This window comes from Rhinatrema bivittatum, chromosome 6 (genome assembly GCF_901001135.1).
Source record: "Rhinatrema bivittatum chromosome 6, aRhiBiv1.1, whole genome shotgun sequence".
In the NCBI taxonomy this organism is placed as follows: Eukaryota; Metazoa; Chordata; class Amphibia; order Gymnophiona; family Rhinatrematidae; genus Rhinatrema; species Rhinatrema bivittatum.
This window is the reverse complement of record NC_042620.1, coordinates 369,080,860-369,103,662: the sequence shown is the minus strand read 5'-3', so window position 1 is coordinate 369,103,662 and position 22,803 is coordinate 369,080,860. Positions and strand designations below refer to the sequence as shown.

Genomic DNA, 22,803 nt, shown 5'->3' with positions numbered 1-22,803 from the left:
CGTAGCAAGAAGCAGTGTATTCCTATCTGTAGGTTTTCTAAACACCGTGGGGCGGATTTTCAGAGCCCTGCTCGCGTAAATCCGCCCAAAACCGGGCGGATTTACGCGAGCAGGGCCCTGCGCGCCGGGAAGCCTATTTTACATAGGCCTCCCGGCGCGCGCAGAGCCCCGGGACTCGCGTAAGTCCCGGGGTTCTCGGAGGGGGGCGTGTCGGGGGGCGGGCCCGGTCGTCGCGGCGTTCCGGGGGCGTGTCGGCAGCGTTTTGGGGGCGGATACGGGGGGCGTGGCTACGGCCCGGGGGCGTGGCCGCGCCCTCCGTACCCGCCCCCAGGTCGCTGCCCGGCGCGCAGCAGGCCCGCTGGCACGCGGGGATTTACGTCTCCCTCCGGGAGGCGTAAATCCCCCGACAAAGGTAAGGGGGGGGTGTAGACAGGGCCGGGTGGGTGGGTTAGGTAGGGGAAGGGAGGGTAAGGTGAGGGGAGGGCAAAGGAAAGTTCCCTCCGAGGCCGCTCCGATTTCGGAGCGGCCTTGGAGGGAACGGGGGGAGGCAGCGCGGCTCGGCGCGCGCAGGCTATACAAAATCGATAGCCTTGCGCGCGCCGATCCAGGATTTTAGTGGATACGTGCGGCTCCGCGCGTATCTACTGAAATCCAGCGTACTTTTGCTTGAGTCTGATGCGCAAGCAAAAGTAGGCTGATCGCGCTTCTTTTAAAATCTACCCCTGTGGTTTCAATATTGGTATCACCCTTAATGACCTTCTTATCCAAAAATGCGACAGAGGTATTATCTCTAACAAACGTGAACTGTAAATGAGCATCACATTGATTCATGTATGTTTGAAAATCCAACAAAGAAGCTTCATCCCCCTTCCACAGAAAAAACAAATCTATATATCGCTTCCAAATCGTGATATATTCAAAAAATTTGGAAGGATATATATGCTGAATCTCATATTGAGCCACACCCGACCAAGCCCACAGACGGACGTGGATCCGACCCGACCAAGCCCGCAGACAGACGCGGACCCGACCCGACCGAGCCTGCAGACAGACGCGGACCCGACCCGACCGAGCCAGCAGACAGATGCAGACAGACGAGGAAGAGAGGTGGAAGTCGGGGCCTGCGCGGTCGGCGCTAAAGCCCGTCGGGGTAAGGCCTACCTTAATTTGCTCTCACCTCCAACGGGCTCCCTCACTGACCACGAGGCTCTTCTCTCCTGCAGCTCAGCCCTCTGACTCTTCGGGCTACATGCCCCCTCTCCTCCTACCAGCCAGTCCGAATCAGGGAAACTACATCAGCAGCCGGCCTTCTTCAGGGATTTAAATCCCTGCCTTCTCCCCGGCGTGCGCCCCTTCGTGCGCTCTAGTGCAACTGCCAACAAATTTTTATTGTCCTCTCCTAGCCTCTGCAAATCTTCTTCTAAGAACGTGCAATCCTGCAAGCTACCTTCCCTCCCTCTCTCTCCCATTAACCAGTCTTTCAGTAAATCTCCCTCGACAACCAGTCTCCTATCAGACTCCTCCAACAAGCTCCCACAGCAAACGACTTCGAGAGTTCTCTCAAGCTGACCCTCCGAGCTGACGGTCAATTACAGGTCTCTCCAAGTAGACGCAATCAACTGACTTATTCAGCGGACAGACTCGCACCCAATTCGCCCAGCGGACGGCCAACTTACTACAGCCAAGATGCAGACCTACCCAATACCAATCATCTATAACCAGCTCAGACACCACACCAAACCCTCCACTTCAACCAACCCTCAGCTTAAGAGGTGGATCCCCATCACAATCTCCCCCTTCACTCAACTACTGGGCCTCTCTCTTTTCTCGCTAACCCTGTTCAATGCCCAGTCGCTCACCAAAAAAACACACATCGTCAACGACTACCTATTGGATGCCAAACCCGACCTATGTGCAATCACAGAAACTTGGATGAAACCTACTGACACAGTTCTAATAAACCAACTCCCAACTCAGTTGTACACATTTTTTCAATCCCTAGAGCCAAAAAAAGAGGTGGCGGATTAATGCTATTGTCGAAAAAAGATCTTAGGCTCACTCTCCAATTATCAGACTCAGCAACTTCTCTGGAATTCGCGGTCTTCAAGTCCCCCCCAGTTGCAAGTATGCCTTATTTATGCCCCCCCAGGCCGACTAGAAGCAGACCCCTCTCCTCTTATCGAACGCATAGCCAAACATATTAATTACGATTCTCCTGCCATAATAGTGGGTGACTTTAACCTACACGTAAATGTAGCTCCTCTATCCCCCAACTGCGAATCCTTTCTCTCATCTCTCAAATACATGGGATTCAATCAGATAATAGACAATCCCACTCATAAAGCCGGACACACACTGGATCTAATATTCATTAACAAAGGACTGTCCTCAGCTTCCAAACCGTGCTATACACCCGTCCCTTGGTCAGACCACCAAATGATTACCACAACCCTAGATATCTCCAGCACCTCTCCCAAACCATCTACTAAGTCTACAATCCAATTCAGGAAAACATGCTCACTAGACACCCTCAGCTCTCACCTCTCCAAAGAATTAGACCACCTTGATCTCTCAGACGCAGAGGCGGCCACCACCTCATGGTTCAATATAACTAAAAAAAGTAGCAGATCTTACCTGCCCTTTAATCAACAAAGTAATACACCCCAACACTAACAACAGAAAACCTTTGTTCACACCCGAATTGAATTCCCTCAAACAAGAACTAAGAAGGAAAGAACATAGATGGCGCAAAAACCCTTCCACAGAGTCCCAGTCCGCCTACAAAAACACCATGCTCCACTACAGGAACACAATCCTCCGGACAAAGAAAGATTTCTTCTCCCTAAAAATTCACCACTTCACTTTTGACTCTAAAGCCCTATTCTCATACGTCTCATCTCTCACCAAACCAGCCCCACCAACTATTCCGGACGACCAAGCATCATCAAAAGCTACAGAATTAGCAATTTACTTCGATAAAAAAATCTCTAACTTGGTAGATCCACTCAAGTCCAGAAACATCCAACCACAGCCCCCTTATAATTCCATTAATCATCATAATTCCAGACTCGAAACATTCGAGCCCTCCTGCTCTTTGGAGATCGAAAGCATGCTCAAGAAGGTCAAACCATCATCTCATCCTTCGGACCCAATACCATCTAATCTCCTCACCTCCATCCCCAAAATCATTGCGAAGTCTATCTCAGACATCATCAATTGCTCTCTTACTCAAGGGCTAGTTCCGAACACGCTCAAGATCACTATCCTAAAACCTCTGCTAAAAAAAACAAACTTGTCACTAGCGTCCAATAGCCAATCTTCCGTTTATTGCAAAACTACTGGAAAAAATAGTCAACAAACAACTATCAGATTACCTGGATTTGCACAAGATTCTAGCCCCAGCTCGATTTGGATTCCGAAAATCACTAAACACAGAATCTCTTCTAATCTCACTCTCCGACTCTATCATCCTCAACAATGAAAAAAAACAATCCTACATCCTCGCCCTTCTGGATTTATCTGCAGTGTTCGACACAGTGAACCACGACATATTAGATCGTCTCACGGACATTGGTATTACTGGTACGGCTCACAGATGGTTCAAATCCTTCCTTACTAATAGATTCTACAAGGTTAAAATTAACAATAAAGAATCACATCCTGTCAGCTCCTCCTCGGGAGTACCTCAAGGCTCCTCTCTCTCCCCCACGCTCTTCAACATTTACCTCCTTCTGCTTTGCCAACTCCAGTCTCAAACTCACCCATTATATCTACGCAGACGACGTACAGGTACTAATCCCCATCAAGGACTCTATATCCAAAACCCTCAACTTCTGGAATGATTGCCTTCAATCAATCAATCACCTTCTTACCAGCCTTAATCTAGTCCTAAACACTAACAAGACAGAGATCCTCTTCATCTCTCATGATGACATCCATGGTTTAAGCAACTCCCCTATCTCATCTCAAGTAAATATCTCCCCGCATGTCAGAGACCTCGGTGTTATTCTTGATAACCAATTCAACTTAAAAAAATTCATCAACACTACTCAAAAGACTGTTTCTTCAAACTACAAGTTTTGAAAAGATTAAAACCCCTTCTACATCACCATGACTATCGGACAGTTCTTCAATTATTTTTTCAAAAATCAACTACTGCAATTCGCTCCTTCTAGGTCTCCCAGCTAGCACCATCAGACCCCTGCAGATGGTCCAGAATTCCGCAGCTAGGATCCTATCCAACGCTAACAGAAGAGAGCACATCACCCCCATACTTCGCAACTTACATTGGCTTCCTATCAAATTCAGAATTCTCTACAAAGTCCTTATGATAATTTTCAAAGCCACTCGCAATCTATCTCCTCTGGAGTTGACCTTACCTCTTCGTCTCCATGAATCCTCTAGACCAATCAGATCGGCTTACAAAGGCACCCTCTACGCCCCTCCAGTTAACACAGCCCCAAGGAAGCGTGCCTTATCCACCGCCGGACCATCTCAATGGAACGCCCTTCCCCCTGATCTCTGGCAAGAACCTTGCCCACTCACTTTCAAAAAAAACCTCAAAACCTGGCTATTTAAACAGGCTTTTCCATAACATTAGGAACCTGCCATAACATTAGGAACCTTCCACCAACTCTGGAATGCCCTATCTCGTCTCCCTCAAGATCCCGTTATTCACCTGACGGTTTCTCTCCCAGCTAACCCTGGATTTTCTATGTGGGGCTAGTAGTCATACCTTCCTCCTACCTCGCTCAAACTTTATATCTGGACTCTCACTTACTTCATTTAGTGCTACCAGCCTTTAACTGTTCTTTTACCTCTGTTATTTATTGCATCAATACACACACATGTTGGTTGCAGGTTCTTCACTTTGTCCTAAATTGACACCCCAGCCCCCTTGGCTTGTTTCCTTGATCAATTGTTAAGTCTTACGCTTGCTGTGGCAACTACTCAGTCAGTTCGCCCTGTTCTCCCAGTTCTCTGTAACCACCTGTTCTATTTATGCCCTGGCAACATTGATTTTTGTAACGCACTGCTCTCCCAGTTCTCGGTAACCATTTGTACCATTTGTTCTATGTAATGCCTTAGTGCAATTTTGGTTGTTACTTGTACACCGATTTGATATGTTATTTCAACATGAAGGTCGGAATAAAAAAGTTCAAAATGAATAAATAAATATAGTCCTGCAACCGTAGGAGCTAAAGGGGAACCCATTGGGATGCCTCTGACTTGTTTATAATAAATGTTGTTGAATCTAAAATAACTCTCGGTCAAAACCAGTTCAACTAGTTGTATCAACAGATGATACTTTCTACCCGAAAATACCACCTCTTTCAATAATTTTTGTACAATCAACAAAGCTTGTGACTGAGGAATACATGTGTAAAGAGAGGATATATCTGCCGTAACCAGCCACTGTACTTGATCTATTTGTACCTGTTCCATACATCCCAAAAAATCCATACAGTCTCTAACATAGGACTGTACCTGAGTAACTACCGGCTGAAGTAATCGTTCAATATACTTAGAAATAGGTTCAAACACAGAATCAATACCAGAAACAATAGGCCTACCCGGCAGGTGTAATAATAATTTATGAATTTTTGGAACTGTGTAAAAATATGGGACAGTAGGACATGGCTGAAACAACCAATTAAACTCTTTACGTGTAATTATACCACTTTGTAATGCAGTATCCAGCAAATCCTTAACCCACACTGATAGCTCATCTGTAGGATCACTTTCCAACTCAATATACGTAGATGTGTCTGCTAGCTGTTGCACCACCACCACTGCACCCCCCTTATCTGCTGCCGATATAACTATTGTGGGATCAGCTTTCAATTCTTTAATGGCCTGATGTTCGGCTACATTCAAATTAAACTTAATCTTTTCTGTATCTGCTTCTATAACATCCAAATCTTTCTTTACCAAGGACTCAAATGCTACAACCAACGGATGAGGGGGAGTGGGGAGCATCCATTTAGAAGCTCTATATAAATGATTACCAGATACAGGCTCGCCCAAAGGTGTACCAAAAGATTCTCTTAGCTTGATCCGTCTAAAGAATTTTTGTAATTCAACTCTAGTGAAAAATGGATCATGTCTCTCAGATGGCACAAATGTAAGACCTTTATTCAATACTGACCACATTTCTGGGGTCAGCTGTTTAGATGAAATATTGAAAACTGATCCAACACAATCCCCCTGATTCTTATTGTTCTTCAATATCTCTTTTACCGGTTGTAAAACCCCTTTTGTGAGGTTTTCTGACTTGTATCTGTTTGAGGTTGTTTTATTTGAGACCTTAAAAAGGGTACCCGCTGATTCCCACCTTCTGAAATTAATCTGTCATCTGGACCTGATTTAAATGTAACTCGCTTAGCTGACACCTCATCTAATGGTTTATCATTAGAAGAATCTCCTGACAAAGAGAAACCAGAGCCAGGAAACATGAGCCAGCCCTCTTCGTGGGACACTGACTCCCCAGTTGGGGGTCGGCTCCAGCTGTTCGCAGATCAATCATATCAGACCTCTGGGTCCTGTCCATTGGGCATCAATATCCAGCTAATTTTTAAGAAAGTTAGATATATTCAGCGGTGTGGCAGCACCGCTGAATATCCTGATTAAGTTAGCCAGATAGGTGTATCTGGCTAACTTAACTAGCCACTCAGCAGCTGAATATGGACCCCAACAGCTTTTAAAATAGCTTTAAAAATGCATCTTTTTTTAAGCAGGCCTATTTTTAATCTGTTAGTCTACTTTTTTGATGCAGCATCAGTCTCAAGAAACATGTTATCCCAAGCCTTGTATCTAGATGCTGATTTTAAAACTTTTAAAATAGTTTGAAAAGAGGTATGCTAGCAAGTCTATGTTAATCTGAGCAAGTTACAGTCTTTTATGTTGTTTTAATGTTTAGTTTATTATTTTATCTGTGTGTATTATTATTTTTGTGAAATTTGTTTTTATATATAACATTATTTTGAAGGCCCTCCCAAATGTAAGGCAGCATTCATGTGTTTGTGATCCAGGTCGATTAAAGAGACTATTTCCTCAGCTTACTTGCTTGAAGGGTCGTCGGGTACCAGAGGTCTTTCAGGCTTACTCTACAACAGCTCAGGCTTTCTTTTGGGCAGAGTATATGACCCTTGTGCCAGAAGATATTCATAAGGCAACCACTTGGTCTTCCTTGCATTCTTTCACTAAACACTAGAGGCTGGATGTACAAGCCAAGGAAGATACAGCCTTTGAGGTAGGCATTCTGAGAGTGGCCCTAGCTTCTTCCCACCCAGGTTAGTTAGGCTTGGGTACTTCTTACGTGCCTGGCCTGATGTAGGATGATAAGGAAAGAGAAATTTAGTTTTATTTATTAATTTCCTTTTCTTGAGTCTTTCTAGACTAATCCGTACCCTCCCAGGAATTTAGAGCCTGCATTGTGCTTTTAGGTGATAAACCTTGGGTATTGCCAGAGTTTTCAGTTACTTCTTGTGAGGAGAGCCTGAGGTTTCTGCTGCGAATCATTCTGTCTCTCATATCATTCTTTATGGTGTTTTGGAGAGATGGTTTTGTCTTGGAGGATCCTCCTATTATTGAAGATTTCTACAAGTTATTTGAAGTTTTTAGGGGCAGTTTTTTGGTTTATGCCCACTGCTTTGACATAAGAATACTGGCTATTGCCTGGGCTGCACCAGCTTAGGTACTAGTGATGTCACTAAAAGAAGTTATGTTCTCTGTCTTCATCTGCTGGTAGGGCAGAATAAACCCACGTGTCTGGAGTGGTTTAGCAAGATTCAAGGAAAGGAAATTAACAATTAAGACTAAATTTCTCCATTCTAAAACACCAGAGAACATCTGTAATAGAGAACTTTGTCCACATTTGGCCTCCTCTTCAGGAATTAGTACAGGCCATGGTCATTAAAAAGCAACCAGTGAGCTCGATAAGGTTTGTACATTGTCTGTTAAAAATTAATAAAAGATTTAAACATTAAAAAAATCCACTTACAAATCAACAAAACTGTCACCCTACCTGCTTGTTTGAGTAACTTCATGTTTCTTACTAATCTTATACGTTATATTTTTTTAAGCCATGACTAAAGTTTTAGAAAATTTGGAATGGAGAAAACGAAGCATTCACATTCCTGAGCCTTACTGTAAAAAAAAAAAAAAAAAAAAAGTAATTACTTAACTACCCATATGAAAATTGATTGAAGCAAAACTTTGCTGGAAATTGCATCATTATTCAGCCCGTTATTTCTTAAATAACTGTACAGATTTTTAGAGGATAATTATTTCTGAAATCTTATATCCATACTAGTTTAATGTTATATTTGTAGGTGATCAAACTTAGCTTTCAATTCTTGATTTAAAGAGGTTTGATCACAGTCAGTAATGGAATTGTGAAATTCCATATAAGAAAATGAAAATCAGTTAAAATCTGCTGGCATATTTTGCAGCCTTATTTATTATCTGAGTTAATGCTCTGAATTAAAATATGAAGCATTAACACATTTGGAGCAAATGGAACATTGGCCACAATGCAAGTCATAGGCAAATACTTCTTTCTCTATTTAATATCCCCCTTTGCTATTTTTTTTATTCACAGGGTTTTACAAATTGGAACAAACGGGACTTTAACCAGTTTATTAAGGCTAATGAGAAGTATGGGCGTGATGATATAGACAATATTGCACGAGAAGTGGAGGGAAAGACACCTGAGGAGGTCATTGAGTATTCAGGTTAGCAGGAAATATTATTATTTAGAACCACACTTACAAAGCTCTGTACAATATGCCCATGTATCTCTCATGTACCTTCATATTAACATTCTTCAAATTCTTCTCCACATAAATGTTAAATTTTAGAACATCGAGGACTTAGAGCAGAAATCTTTACATTTTAAAAGCCAGCCCTTTCCTTTGTTCATTGTCCAGTTAATCACCTGACATAAAATGGTATGTGCTATTTTATTCAGTACATGACGTCATTGAAGGCATCTTAGCCATTTTTGGCAGTTAGAACTATTGTGAGGTAATATAGCTTCCTCCAGAGGTCATTGGAGTTATAAGTAAAACTGATGTGAAAGTAACATTATTTATGCTGCTTACTGTGTGTGCACTTTAACTTTTTGTCTTGTGTAAAGCATAACTTAGGTTTTGCCTTGTTATATTCATTTATTGGTAAATTATATAATTAATCAAGATATAATTAAAAAATACTGCATACTACACAGAAGGTACAGTGTACTTAAGAACATAAGAAATGCCATACTAAGATAGACCAAAAGTCCATAAGCCCAACATCTTGTCTCCAACAGTGGCCAATCCAGGTCTCAAGTTCCCAGTAGGATTCCAAAGGAAAGGTCTTCTTTGCTCATAACCAGGATAAGCAATGGTTTTCCCAAGTTTACATGGCTAATGGTTTGGGGGGGGGGGGGGGTTCTCCAGGAACTTGTTCAAATCCTTTTTAAACCCAGCTATGCTAACTGCTTTCAGCACATCCTCTGGCAACAAATTCCACTGTTTAATTGGTCAGTGAATTAAAAAAAAATACTCCGATTTGTTTTGAAAGTGCTACCTATTATCTTCATGGAGTATCCCCTAGTCCTAGTACAGTTGGAAAGAGTAAATAACCATTCCCTATTTACTTGTTGCGTTTCACTCTATGATTTTATAGACTTCTATCATATCTCTTCTCAGCTGTCTCTTCTAGCTGTAAAGCCCTAACTTGTTTAGCCTCCCCTCATAGAGGAGCTGTTCTATTCTTTTTATCATTTTGGTTGCTCTTCTCTGTATCTTTTCTAGTTCCTTTTTTATCTTTTTTTGAGAAAGAGTAGCCAGAACCTCAAACAGTACTGAGAGGAGAGGATCACCTTGCTGGTGGCTGAAAGAAATCAGTAAGTTTTTTCTTTGGACATTGTCTTTTTTAAAAGTATTGGGGCAAAGTTAACTATTTGGGAATATTATTTAGTGTGTTTGTGCTTTTAATAGTAAGGCAGTGAATAAACAAGTTAGACTGTATTTTTAAATAGTCAATAAGGCAGCTAGTAAGCAGTGTAGGTAGTTTATTTTTAAAAGTCTGTAAGGCAGCTAGTAAGCAGAACTGAGTGTTTGTATTAAAAAAAAACAAAACACACACACAAAAAAAACCCAAACCCAAAAAGTAGCCAGAAGCTAGAAATAAGCTAGGAGCAGTGTATGAAAAGTTCAGTTCAGTTACTCACCTTGGAAAGGTGTTGAGGTAGTGTGATTTGGTTTGAATAGGTACCAACATTTGTTAATCAAGAGAGCAGTGAGTCACTCTTCCACCAGGAAAGCAATGCATATGAGCAAAGGCCCACAGTACCAGCTCCAGAGTGGAAGTCATCGATCCCAGGACCCTCAGGTAATCCCGCACTCTGGGAGGGCGTTCGGCCAATAGGTCCCGAAACTGACCCTGCACCTTGTAAATATGGTCCACGGTAAGGAAAACTTTCCCTTGCAGCATGTCGAATAGCACCCCCAGAAATTCCAAAGACTGAGAGGGAACCAGGTGACTCTTGGCCAAGTTGAACACCCAACCGAGCGACTGCAAAAGCTGCAGCACTCTGTGAACCACCGACTGACAAAGCCCTTGGGATTTGGCTCGAATCAGCCAGTTGTCTATGTAAGGATGTACCAAAAATCCTTCCCTCCGAAGCTGTGCTGCCACCACCACCATTATCTTGGTGAAAGTCCTGGGAGCGGTAGCAAGTTCGAACGGCAGAGCCCGAAATTGATGATGACGTCCCAGGATGAAAAACCGTAGGAACCGCTGGTGGGCTTTCCAGATGCCAATATGTAGATATGCCTCCGTCAGGTCCAGCGACGCCAGAAACTGTCCCTTTCTTACTGAGGCAATAACTGGCCTCAGAGTCTCCACGCGGCAACAAGGCACCCGAAGGCATCTGTTGACTCTTTTTAAATCCAGAATGGGCCAGAAAGTTCCCTCCTTCTTGTGAACCACGAAGGAATAGCGGCCTTTCCTCTGTTCCGCAGATGGAACTGGTGTAATGGCACCCAGTTCTAGAAGGCACCGCAACATCTTGTGTACTGCCTTTTGTTTTTCCTTGTACGCACATGGAGAAACTAGAAACTTGTCCCAAGGACGGTGTACAAAATCTAACATGTAACCTTGTCTTATCACTGTTAGGACCCACTGGTCCGACGTTATCTTGGCCCATTCCTCGTAAAGAAAGGGATAGTCTGCCCTCCACGATCGACACCGAAGAATGGGCCAGCCGCATTTCATTGCGAGGATATGACTCCAGGGGCAGACTGGGGATTACTGGGTCTACCAAACTGGCGACCTTGAAAGGACTGAGACCATGTCTGCTTGAACCTTGTCGAAAGGAAGAACCTGAAGACCTGAATGGACGAAACTTCCGATTTCCCCAGAAACGAGACAGAGTAGTAAAGGAGCCCCTTGACCTGGGACGATCCTCCGGCAACCTGTGTACCTTATTCTCTCCCAGGGACTGAATCATGTCCTCCAATTGCTTTCCAAAAAGCAACTTGCCCTTAAAAGGCAATGAGCCGAGCTGAGCTTTCGACGAAACGTCCACAGACCAATTCCTCAACCACAGAAGCCTGCGTGCAGATAGAGCTGACACCATGGACCTGGCCGAGGTCCGTAAGAGATCATAAAGTGCATCCGCACTATAAGCGATCGCTGCTTCCAGCTGCCCTGCTTGGAGAGCTTCACCCTCCGAAAGACCTTCATTGGCCTGTAGTTGCTGAACTCGCACGTAAGGAGAAATTACTGCACATGGCCGCACGGACCCCCAAAGCGGAAACTTTGAATATCTTTTTGAACTGAAGTTCCAACTTCTTATCCTGTAGGTCTTTAAGGGCCGTCGCCCCAGTCACCGGGATGGTGGTCTTCTTGGTGACCGCCGATACCGCTGCATCCACTTTGGGAACTCGTAATAGCTCTAAAGCTTCCTCTGGCAGAGAATATAGCTTATCCATAGCCTTACCTTCAAGCCTAGGTCTGGGGTATCCCATTCCTGGAAGAGTAAATCCGTTGTGGAAAAACGAAATGGAAACAAAGTGGTGGGGCCCTTCAGGCCCAACAAAACGGGATTCATAGTCCCCAGCTAAGCTTCCTCCAGTGGCACCTCGGTACCTAACGCACACAAAGTCGCAGGGATAAGCGGCCCCAGTTCCTCTTTTCTGAAGACACGAACCACTTTCAGATTGTCTCCTTCCACAATCTGGGGACCGCGGACTGCGTCTGATTTCTGATCCGCATCGCCGTCCACCCCTGCCGGGGGTTTGGACTACAATTCCTGGTCCTCTTAGGAATCTGAATCAGTTTGATGCACACTAGACCTTAACTGCCACTTAACCTTGGCAGAACCAGAGCCACTTTTGTCCTTGTCCAAACCCCCTTGGACCTGGACCTCTTTCTAGCAGATTTGCAGGGATTTAAATCAGGAAACTTTTCCTCAGTCTGCTTTTTTCCCGCTTTCTTGGCCCTAAAAGCCTTATGCATAAGTAAAACAAATTCAGATAGGAAGCGGAGGAGTCCAAAGCCCGCTCAGGGCTATCCTCCATGCCAATAGAGTCCTGGTCTGCCGGTTCTCCTCCCCCGGAGGTCATTTGTTGCGGGGATAGAGCGGGAAGTAAAATACCCTCCCCCAATCGCAGCCCTAGTGGCATCTCTAAATGTGCTCAAAATGGCTTCCATTCCCACGTTCAGTGGGAACGGATCAGATGTAGTAGTCTGCGATGCAGGAGGTCCCGAGGAGGCCGTTCGCACCGAGTGCTGAGCATCCCAGACCAAAATGGAGGGTCCCTCCCCCCCAGGGATGCAACCGGAGCACAGTCCGTTGAGAGATAGGCGCGCATTGGCAGCAAGCCAAGCTCTGGGGCATCTCAGACGGCTGAAAAAAAATACAGAGAAGTGGCGAAAAAAATCCAAAACACGACCGGATGCAGCGGAGGGAAGGCAGAGTCGGCACGGCAATTAAAACAAAACCTGCATTTTGAGGGGGGGGGGGGGGGTTGAATTTACCACCGAGCTGACCCAGCAGACGTCCTTAGGTCCTGCTCCTTCTGGAGGGAGTGAGCCGGGCTCCCCGGCATTACCCCAGAGCTGCTCTCACCTGGTACTAGGGCCCTCGAACCCTACCAGCAGCTGCCTGCAATACTACTTGCTTGATCTGAAAAGGAAAGAAAACAAAGGCTGAGTAGCCCAGATCAGGAGACCGCAGAGTGAGCTGATCCTTCTGCTGGAGACAGACTAATACTGAAGGGCTGCAGGGTAGACTGTGTCCTGATATAGGATACCCTTTCAGTTTTAGTCTGTCTCCATCTGCTGGTCAGGAGGCTCAACCCATGGTCTGGACTGATCCGGGTACGTACAGGGAAACCCCAAATAAAAACTTTTTCAAGTATATTAATTGTGGATATCCTAAAACCAGGCCTGTTTGTGGCTCTTGGGGATTGTAGGTGGCCACCCCTGTTCTATATCGAGGAAGGTATCAGAAAGATACCTACAAAAGACTTTTCTTTAATGTGAAGATTCAGAGGAATTGAAGCAAATCACAGTGAACCAGTAAGATATAATAGAGCAAATTGACAAAATAAATAATAGCAAATCACCAGATCCTGATGGTATACACTCCAGAGTTCTGAAAGAACTAAACAATGAAACTGCAGACTCATTACTAGCAATCTCTAACTTCTCATTCATATCAGCTACGATACCTAAGGATTGGATGGTAGCCAATGTAATGCCTATTTTTAAAAAGGGTTTCAGGGAAACTATAGACAAATTAGCTTGACATCTGTACTAAGAAAATGGTAGAAGCTATTCTGAATAACAAAATTACTGGCCACCCAGACAAACATAGATTAATGAGGTAGAGCCAGCATGGATTTAGCAAAAGCAAGTTTGTATTACAAATGTGTTCGATTTTTTTTTTTTTTTGAAGGGGTTAATAAACATGTGGATAAGAATGAGATGGTTGATATAGTGTATCTGGATTTACAGAAGGCATTTAGCAAGGTTCCTCATTATAGGCTCATCCAGAAATTAAAGACTCCTGGGATAAGAAGCAATATACGTATTGTGGATTGGTAGAAAATAGAAATTAAGAATGAATGGACATTTCTCTCAATGAAGAAAGTTAAAATAATGGTGAGCCCCAGGGATCTGTATTAGGACCAGTGCTTTTTAGTATATTTATAAATGATCTGGAAAAGAGAGTGATGAATAGCATTACTATATTTGCCAAAATTATTCAAAATAATTAAATTACAAACTGTGAAGAATTTCAAAAGGACCCTTATAAGACTTGGGGATTGGGTGTCTAAATGGCAGATACAATTTAATGTATACAATTGCAAAGTGATATATACATATACATACACTCATCTAAGTACATAAGATTTACCATACTGGGTCAGAGCAGAGGTTCATCAAACCCAGTATCCTGTTTCTAACCGTCTACATCCAGAAACGCAGCACCCGCAAGCTTAAGTTTACCTTCTGCAAATCCAAGATAGGGCGGAATGTGCCCTCCTTCATTGGTACCACAAAATAGATGGAGTACCTCCCCCGCCCCTGCTCGCTTAGCAGCACCGGAATTATGGCCTCCAGGCTTATTAACCTTTGTAGAGTCTCCTCTACCGCTTCCCTTTAGCTTTGAGAAGAGCAATGGGACTCCAGAAAGGCTTCCCTGAATGGACACGAAAATTCTAAGATGTAACCATCTCTTACAACCTCCAGAACCTACCAGTCCGAGGTAATTTTGTCCCACTCCTCATAAAAATGGGACAACCTGCCCCCTACCGCTTCCAGCGAGGAATAGGCGAACCTGGCTTCATTGGGAGGTCTTATTGCCTCCGGTCTCCTGACCAGAACCACCGGCACCCCAAAATGTCTGCTGGCAACCAGACGACTGTTTGGAACCTGAAGAGGAAGTCCCTCTGCCAGATCAAAACCTCAAGTCCCGAAAACAGGAAAGACATTCTTATTGCCCTTCTTATTCTCCAGCAGTCTGTTTCTCTTCGACTCCCCCAGGGACTTCATCAGCTGGTCTAGATCCCGCCCAAAAAGCAGCTTCCCTTTGAAAGGAAGATTGCATAGCTGAGTCTTGGACCACATGCCCGCCAACCAATTGCGCAACCACAGAAGTCTGTGCACAACCTCTACCGAGACCATATTTCTGGCCGACGTACTCACCAAGTCAAACAAGGCATCCGCCACATAAGCCACCCCAGCTTCCAGGCGAGCCACCTGAACAGGGGTGAGCACACCAGACGAGGCCTGTTCCTGAGGCTTATGGATCCAGCACAAGCAAGCCTGCTGCATCATGCTAGCATGCAACGCTGCTCGCAAACTCAAGGCTGACACCACAAACATGCGCTTCAACTGAATCTCCAACTTAAAGTCCTAGATATCCTTCAGAGTGGTGTATCCTGCCACTGAAATCGTAGTCTTCTTAGTTACTGCAGAGACCACTGTTTCCACATTAGGAGTCTTAAGGCAGTCCAAATGCTCTTCCAGCAAGGGATAAAGCTTCAACATTGCGCTCCGACCTTCAAGCTTGCTTCCAGGAAATCCCACTCCCTGCTAATCAGCTTCTGAATGTTTTTAGAGATGGGAAAAGCACTGGGCGGCTCCCGCCCCCCATCCAAGACCGGATTGACGCCTTCATTATTCGACTGTTCCTGAGTTAGCTTTACCCCCAATTCTTCCAACAACTATGAAATAAGAGGCCGAAGTTCCTACTTAAACAGGTCATCCTTGCTCACATCCGGATCCGGGGTCTGACCTCTGTATGCAGCATCCTCCTGCATATCATCTGAGTCATCCAGATCCCTGGGGTCACCCTCTGCCCAAGCATCATGTAACCCCAGGGGCTTGAGCACATGCCCAGAACCGCCCACCGAAGCCAGCCTAGGTCTCTTGGGCAGCCCTGGCCTTCTATCTCTGGATCTCCTCTTCCTTGCACTCTTTCTAGCCAGAACTGCCTCATGTATCAGCAGGACAAATTCGGGGGAAAACCCTTGCAGGTCTTCAAACCCTTGCTCAGGGAGACTGGACTCCGAATTCGCTCCCTCCTCCTGACCTTCCTCCGGTTCCCTGCCCCATATGAGAGAGTGAAGGAGGGGAGTCACCAGGTTCCCGATCGGCTAAGGTCCCTTGTCTGCATTCCCCCTTGGGACTAGTATCAGCGGAGACTCCCCTTTAATGCCTGTCATGGTCCCCGCGGATAGGGAAGCCCTCCTGGCCTTAGAAGCCTTCAGAGAAGATCCCTTCCCTCCTGACGCACAACTTGTACAGAAGGCGCGAGAATTCAAGCGGGCAGACCAGAGCCCGCAGGCCTTGCAAGCCTCCACACGCGGCTTGTCTGCCATGAGGCCCACAAAATCAATCGGTCCTAGCGCACCGCCATGAGACAGGCTGTGTTGGATTCGTGGACCCTTGGGCCGATCGGAACCAAAGGAGAAGTTGCTGTAGATGGTGGCAGCAGTGGCCCCGACCGGGAGGCGGCAAAGACAGGCTCGGAACTGGCCGAAGGAGGAACTCTGGAAGCCCTATGCGACCAAGGGCTTTGGCGAGGAAGGTGGAGACGACGGAGCTGGTCCAGTAGTGGGAAGATCTTCGCCCTGGAAGCCGATCCTCCCCCGAGAGGAGCTCGTAGGAGTTCGGCCGCTGGGACTTAGGAGATTCACCCTGGAAGCCGGAGTCCCCCCAGGAGGAGCCTGTAGGGACCCGGCCGCTGGGACTTAGGCGGACCCGCGACGGCCAAGTCGGATGAAGTCCAAGGTCAATTGCCGAAGGGTCGTCGCTCGCCAGTCCAGAGTCAGGAACCAAGGGATCACCGTAAGCCAGTCCGAGGTCAGGAGCCAAAGCGTCAGCCGGTCCGGGGTCAGAAGCCAGAGGATCACCGTAAGCCGAACCGGGGTCAGAAGCCAGGGAAACGTCGTAAGCCAGTCCAAAGGTCAAGAGCCAGGAAACACCGTCAGCCGAACCAGGATCAAAGATCAGGAAGAGCAGGAGAGCTCAGGATGCAGCAACTGGAGTCAGGAGAACCTGGGAACCTCGTTGCAAGGCGACGTTCTGGTCCAGCTGCAGGGCTTAAGTACCCTGCAGCGTCTGATGTCATCAGGAGGCGTTCCCCAGGTTTCCCGCGCTGGCCCCTTTAAATTTATGGCTGAGACGCGCGTGCGCGTCTAGGGGGCGGGGCCTATCGCCGCGAGGCGCCGGCTGCTCCGGCGAGGTAAGGAGGCAGGAGCAGAAGTGGCTGCAGGCCCGGGCGAGGTGGGGAGACGCCGGGCCTGCGGCAGCCGAGGCCCCTGGAGGCCCGGGGAGTGCGGGACCCGCGCCAACTCGCAACCAGGTGGGTGGCGATTCCGGGGGCGGCACGGAATCGCAACAGGCTGCAAACGTGACTGCCCTTCCGAGCCGTGTGAAGATGCACGCCCATGCTGAAACAGCTGGCGTGCTGGAAAAACAGCAAAAGGCTCAAATGCCGTGCGACACTTGCAGCACTCTGCACAGCGTCAAATCTCCAAGTCTCACAAATCTGTCAGAACTGCAGGTTTGCACCTCTACCATTTGCTGGAGACACTGAGGGGACTGCAGGTGGCACTCTGGTTTATGTAGCAGTGCCTCAAAGTTTTTCTCATCTGCCTCCATCTTCTGGTAGGTATGCATAAACCCACTGGTCTGGACTGACCTGGGTATGTTCAGGAATAGCTTTCACTACATCCTCTGGCAATGTATTCCAGAGCTTAATTATTTATTGAGTAAAAAAATATTTTCTCTTATTAGTTTTAAATGTATCACCTAATAACTTCATTGTGTGGCCCCTCGCCTTTGCATTATTTGAAAGAGTAAACAGATTAACGTTTACTCATCCACTCCACTCATTATTTTATAAACTTCTATCATATCTCCCCTCAGCCATCTCTTCTCCAAGCTGAAGAGTCCTAGCTTCTTTAGCATTTCCTCATAGGGAAATCATTCTAATCCCTTTATCATTTTGGTTGCCTTTCTCTGTACCTTTTCTAATTCTGCTAAATCGTTTTTGAGATGTTGTGACCAGAACTGAACACAATACTCAAGATGAGGTCGCACCATGGAGCAATACAGAGGCATTATGATATTCTCTGTTTTATTCTCCATTCCTTTCTTAATAGTTCCTAGCATTCTATTTGCTTTCTTGGATGCTACTCCACACTGAGCAAAAAATTTCAAAATATCAATGACAATGCCTAGATCCTTTTCCTAAAAGGTGACTCCTAATGTGGAACCTTGCATAGTGTAGCTATAATTTGGGTTTCCTAGCGTGTAGCAGATGGACTCAAAACAAATGGGTATTGTGTGCTCGTGCTAGCAGTTGGAGACGGATCTGACGTCAGCACGGGTACATATACCCCCACAGGAAGTGAAGCAATTCAGTAATTTCCGTCTCCAAAGCAGTTTGGAGCTACCTCACGCTCGCTGAGGTGTTTCCAAATTCTAACGACTAAATTCATAGAAGAAATCTACTGAAGACGAGCCCCGCACTCCTGTGGTGATACCAGGTGGTCACTCACCCAGTTGAGTTTCCTGAGCTGACTTCCGTGGTCCCTCGGAGGTAAGAGCCTCGGTCCGGTGGCCGGTTTGCGGCAGGGACCCAGCCCCCGAGTGAGAAGGGCTCGGGCGCGGCTTGGCCCCCGAGCGAGACGAGTTCGGGCGCGGCCTAGAGGCAGCCTCGGTCCCGGCATGGACTTGGCCCCCGAGCGAGACGAGTTCGGGCGCGGCCTAGAGGCAGCGGGTGCACTTCCTTAAGCACGGCAGTGAAGGTATTCCCCTCTCCCCCCGCAGCCGGAGACCGCCCGGGTCGCAGCCGGGAAGTGCCGAAGACAAGGAAATCGTACATCTTTACTTGGTCTCCGAGGAAGTGTGGACTAACTGGGCTTGCCTACGAGGCAGCCCGCCTGGGAGGTCGCCATTGTGCCTGTCTACTCATCTTCTCCAATTAAGCGCACGTTGCTTGCTAAGCGCACTCGATAGGTGCATATTGTTAGCGCACGCAATAGGCGCATGTTGTTAGCGCACGCGATAGGCGCATGTTGTTAGCGCACGCGATAGGCGCATGTTGTTAGCGCGATAGCCGCACGTTGTTAGCACAAGCTACTAGGATACGCGCACATATTCTAAGACGCCCGTTTATAGGCGCACATTTATAAGACGCCCGTTTATAGGCGCACATTTATAAGACGCCCGCTATAGGCGCACGTTTATAAGACGCCCGTTCATAGGCGCACACATTCGAAGACACCCGTTTATAGGCGCACATTTATAAGACGCCCACTATAGGCACACGTTTATAAGACGCCCGTTCTAGGCGCATGCTGTTAAGCGCCCTGTGTTAGGCGCACATCATTGGACGACACCGCATTTACAGGCGGATGGAGCATAAGAAAGCCCAAGCGTCCGCAGAGCCAGCACCTCCAGAATCAGGCATGAACGCTCTAAGCCTCTGCTCAGCATGCAACCTCAGAGCCACACAGAGCGAGGAAGCAGGCTCCCTATGTGCCCAATGTGAGGAAGCCATGGGAGTTCCAGGACAAGACCGGTCCCAGCCCAGCGGTTCCTCAGGGAACATACCGGACTTAGCAGGCCGCAGCGAGCAGCCAGGGAACCCAAGAGACCTGGTACCCCTGTGGCCAGATCCGGCTTCGCTTTCCTGGGTGGAATTATTTAAGGGGATTCACGCCTTTGTCCAGATGCAGTCTGCTCCTTGTATGGGTCTTTCCGTCCCGGTTGATCCGACCCCTGGACCCTCGAGACCTAGGCGCGGCCACTCGCCACCCAACAGCCCCCGATTATGGGGATTCGGATTGCTCTGAGGACCATGAGGAGCCCCCCGAGGAGGGTGAACTTCCCTCGGAGATGGAACCGTATCGGACCATGAGACGCTTCTTTTGGAAGGAATATCTTCCAGGCCTGGTCTCACAATGCTTATTGGAGCTGGCCATTCCGAGCCAGGATGCCCCAGGGGTCCCTATAAAGAACCCTCTGCTAGAGGGCCTGTGCCAAACAGCTCACCAGTTTCCCCTCCTACAAGCTGCACAGCAACTAATCGAGCTGGAGTGGAAGGCACCGGAGGCCTCATTCAAAGGGGGCCGGGCCTTGTCTGGCATGTACCCTCTATTTTATTTATTTATTTAAGGTCTCTTTTATACCGACATCCGTTGACACATCGCATCGGTTTACAAAAAACAAAAACTTTTGGGCGGAGCCCTTACATATAACAGCGGAACACGATTAACTTTTGGGCGGGGCCCTTACGTATAACCAATAGAGTACATTAAACAGGGGGGTGAAAACTAGATATAAATATAAATCAATATGAGTAAACCAACTATATACACAGATAGGAGAGTTCAAAGTACAAAAAACAGCAGGCAAATTCTTAGTCTTAAATCGAAGGCATTCATAGTCATAGCTCGAAGAGTATATATTATAGAGGAATTCTCTAAAGGGGGAAATTCTAAGTGGTGGGGGGGGATATGGAGTAGGCTTGCTGGAAAAGCCAGGTTTTCAGTTTTTTTTGAATTTGGGTGTATGTGTCTCTAGGCGTATATCATGGGGTAGGGAGTTCCATAAGGTGGGGCTGGCGAGGGAGAAAGCTCTGCTAATAGTAGAGGAGAGTTTGAAAGTTTTGATGGGTTGGGCACGAAGGGTTCCTTGAAGGGCTGTGCGGGTGGGTCTGTTGGAGGTGCGGGGGAGGAGGGGGGGGTTGATCCAGTTGAGGTTGGAGTTTAACAGACTTTTATGAATGATGGAGAGTGCTTTATAAAGAATTCGTGATTTTATTGGGAGCCAATGAAGTTCTATAAGTGTGGGGGTAATATGGTCTCTTTTTCTTGTGTTTGACAGAATCCTAGCGGCGGCGTTCTGCAAAAGTTGTAAAGGCTTGGTATGTATTGACGTCCAAGGAACTGCTGGCGTGCCCCAGGGTAGACGCCATAGTTAACGCAATTGTGAAGCGCACCACCATTCCGGTGGAGGGGGGAGCGGCCCTCAAGGATACGCATGACCGACGCATGGACACCATTCTGAAACAAGCCTTTGAGGTAGCAGCCATGTCCCTTCGAATTGTGACTTGCTGCACCGTGGTGATGCACTCCTGTTTATCAGAGGCAAGAAACAACACCCCGGGAGAAGACATGGAATCAGCTCTCACATTTCTCACTGACGCAGCCTCCGACCTCGTCCGTACGGCAGCCAAGGGAGTGTCCTCCTCAGTGGCGGCCAGAAGACAGCTTTGGCTACGCAATTGGGCGGCCGACTCGTCCTCCAAGACTCGACTCACAAGAATGCCCTTTAAGGGTTCCCTACTGTTCGGCAGCGACCTTGAGAATTGGGCTACTAAATGGGGTGCCTCTCCATTACCCCGTCTACCAGAATACAGGTCAAGGAGGAACCAGCGTTCGGGTGCTAGACCATCCAGAGGTAGAACCTTGCAGCGCTTCAACCCCTACAGGGCTCGCTATCAAGCACCTCGTTCTCAGGCCAGGAACCAGCCCGTTCGGACTAAGCACACCAAGAAGAGAACCGGCCCGGGTTCTGGCCCCGGCCGTAACCCACAATGACAATCAGCTGACCCATCCGAGGGTAGCAGCCATAGGGGGCAGACTAACCCTCTTCTACCGCAGGTGGGTCGAGATCACTTCGGACCAGTGGGTCCTCGCCATCATCCGGGAAGGATATTACCTGGATTTTCTTCGGCTTCCACCAAACAAGTTTGTGGAATCTCCCTGCTCACCGATCAAGAAAGTGGCACTAGAAATGACCTTACAGAGGCTCCTGGCCCTAAGAGCCATAATCCCAGTACCTGCAGAGGAGATAAATTCTGGGCATTATTCCATTTATTTCATAGTACCCAAGAAGGAGGGCACTTTCAGGCCCGTCCTGGACCTCAAGTCAGTCAATCGACACCTACGGGTCCCCAGCTTTCGCATGGAAACTCTGCGATCTGTCAAGACCTCAGTACAGCCAGGGGAATTTCTCACCTCCCTAGATCTGTTGGAAGCTTATCTGCATATCCCAATTCATCGGGATGACCAGCGCTATTTACGCTTCAAAGTCCTGAATCAGCACTTCCAGTTCCGTGCGTTACCCTTCGGGTTAGCCACTGCGCCACGGATCTTTACCAAGGTCATAGTAGTAGTGGCGGCGGCACTCAGGAAGGAAGAAATTCTCGTCCATCCCTACCTGGACGATTGGCTGATCAGGGCAAAGTCACCGGAGGAAAGCCACCGGGCAACCAACAGAGTTATAGCTCTTGTGGAAAGCCTCGGATGGGTAGTCAACATAAACAAGAGTTCCCTACAGCCATCCCAGTCGCTGGAATACCTAGGAGTCCAATTCGACACCCAAGAAGACAAGGTCAGCCTGACCTCCAAGAGAAAGTCAAAACTCCGGAATCATCTGCAGGTCCTGCTGAGCGCCAGCCGGCCCACAGCTCGGGATTATCTACAGGTCCTCGGCCTCATGGCATCCACTCTGGAGGTGGTGCCATGGGCACGGGCTCATATGAAACCATTGCAACGTGCCCTTCTATCTCGATTGAGCCCACGATCACAGAACTACACCATACACCTACCTCTACCAGCCAGAGTGCGGAATCAACTACGCTGGTGGTTGCAGCCCGGCCACATGAGCCGGGGGTTAAGAATGTCCTCCCCAACCTGGATTCTGCTCACCACAGATGCCAGCCTGAACGGATGGGGAACACATTGCGAGGAACTCACTGCCCAAGGGCGGTGGACCAGA

At 47.3% G+C, this 22,803-nt stretch overlaps 1 protein-coding gene across 2 annotated transcripts in view; it reads left to right on the top strand.

Annotated features, from left to right (window-relative positions):
- The window catches only part of SMARCA1 (SWI/SNF related, matrix associated, actin dependent regulator of chromatin, subfamily a, member 1), an 856,940-nt gene that overhangs the window by 643,785 nt on the left and 190,352 nt on the right, over positions 1 to 22,803 (top strand). For both annotated transcript variants that reach the window (XM_029607880.1, XM_029607879.1), the window contains exon 21: positions 8,603 to 8,735. In XM_029607880.1, the coding sequence (XP_029463740.1) occupies positions 8,603 to 8,735 (133 nt within the window). The remainder of the gene's footprint in view (positions 1 to 8,602; positions 8,736 to 22,803) is intronic.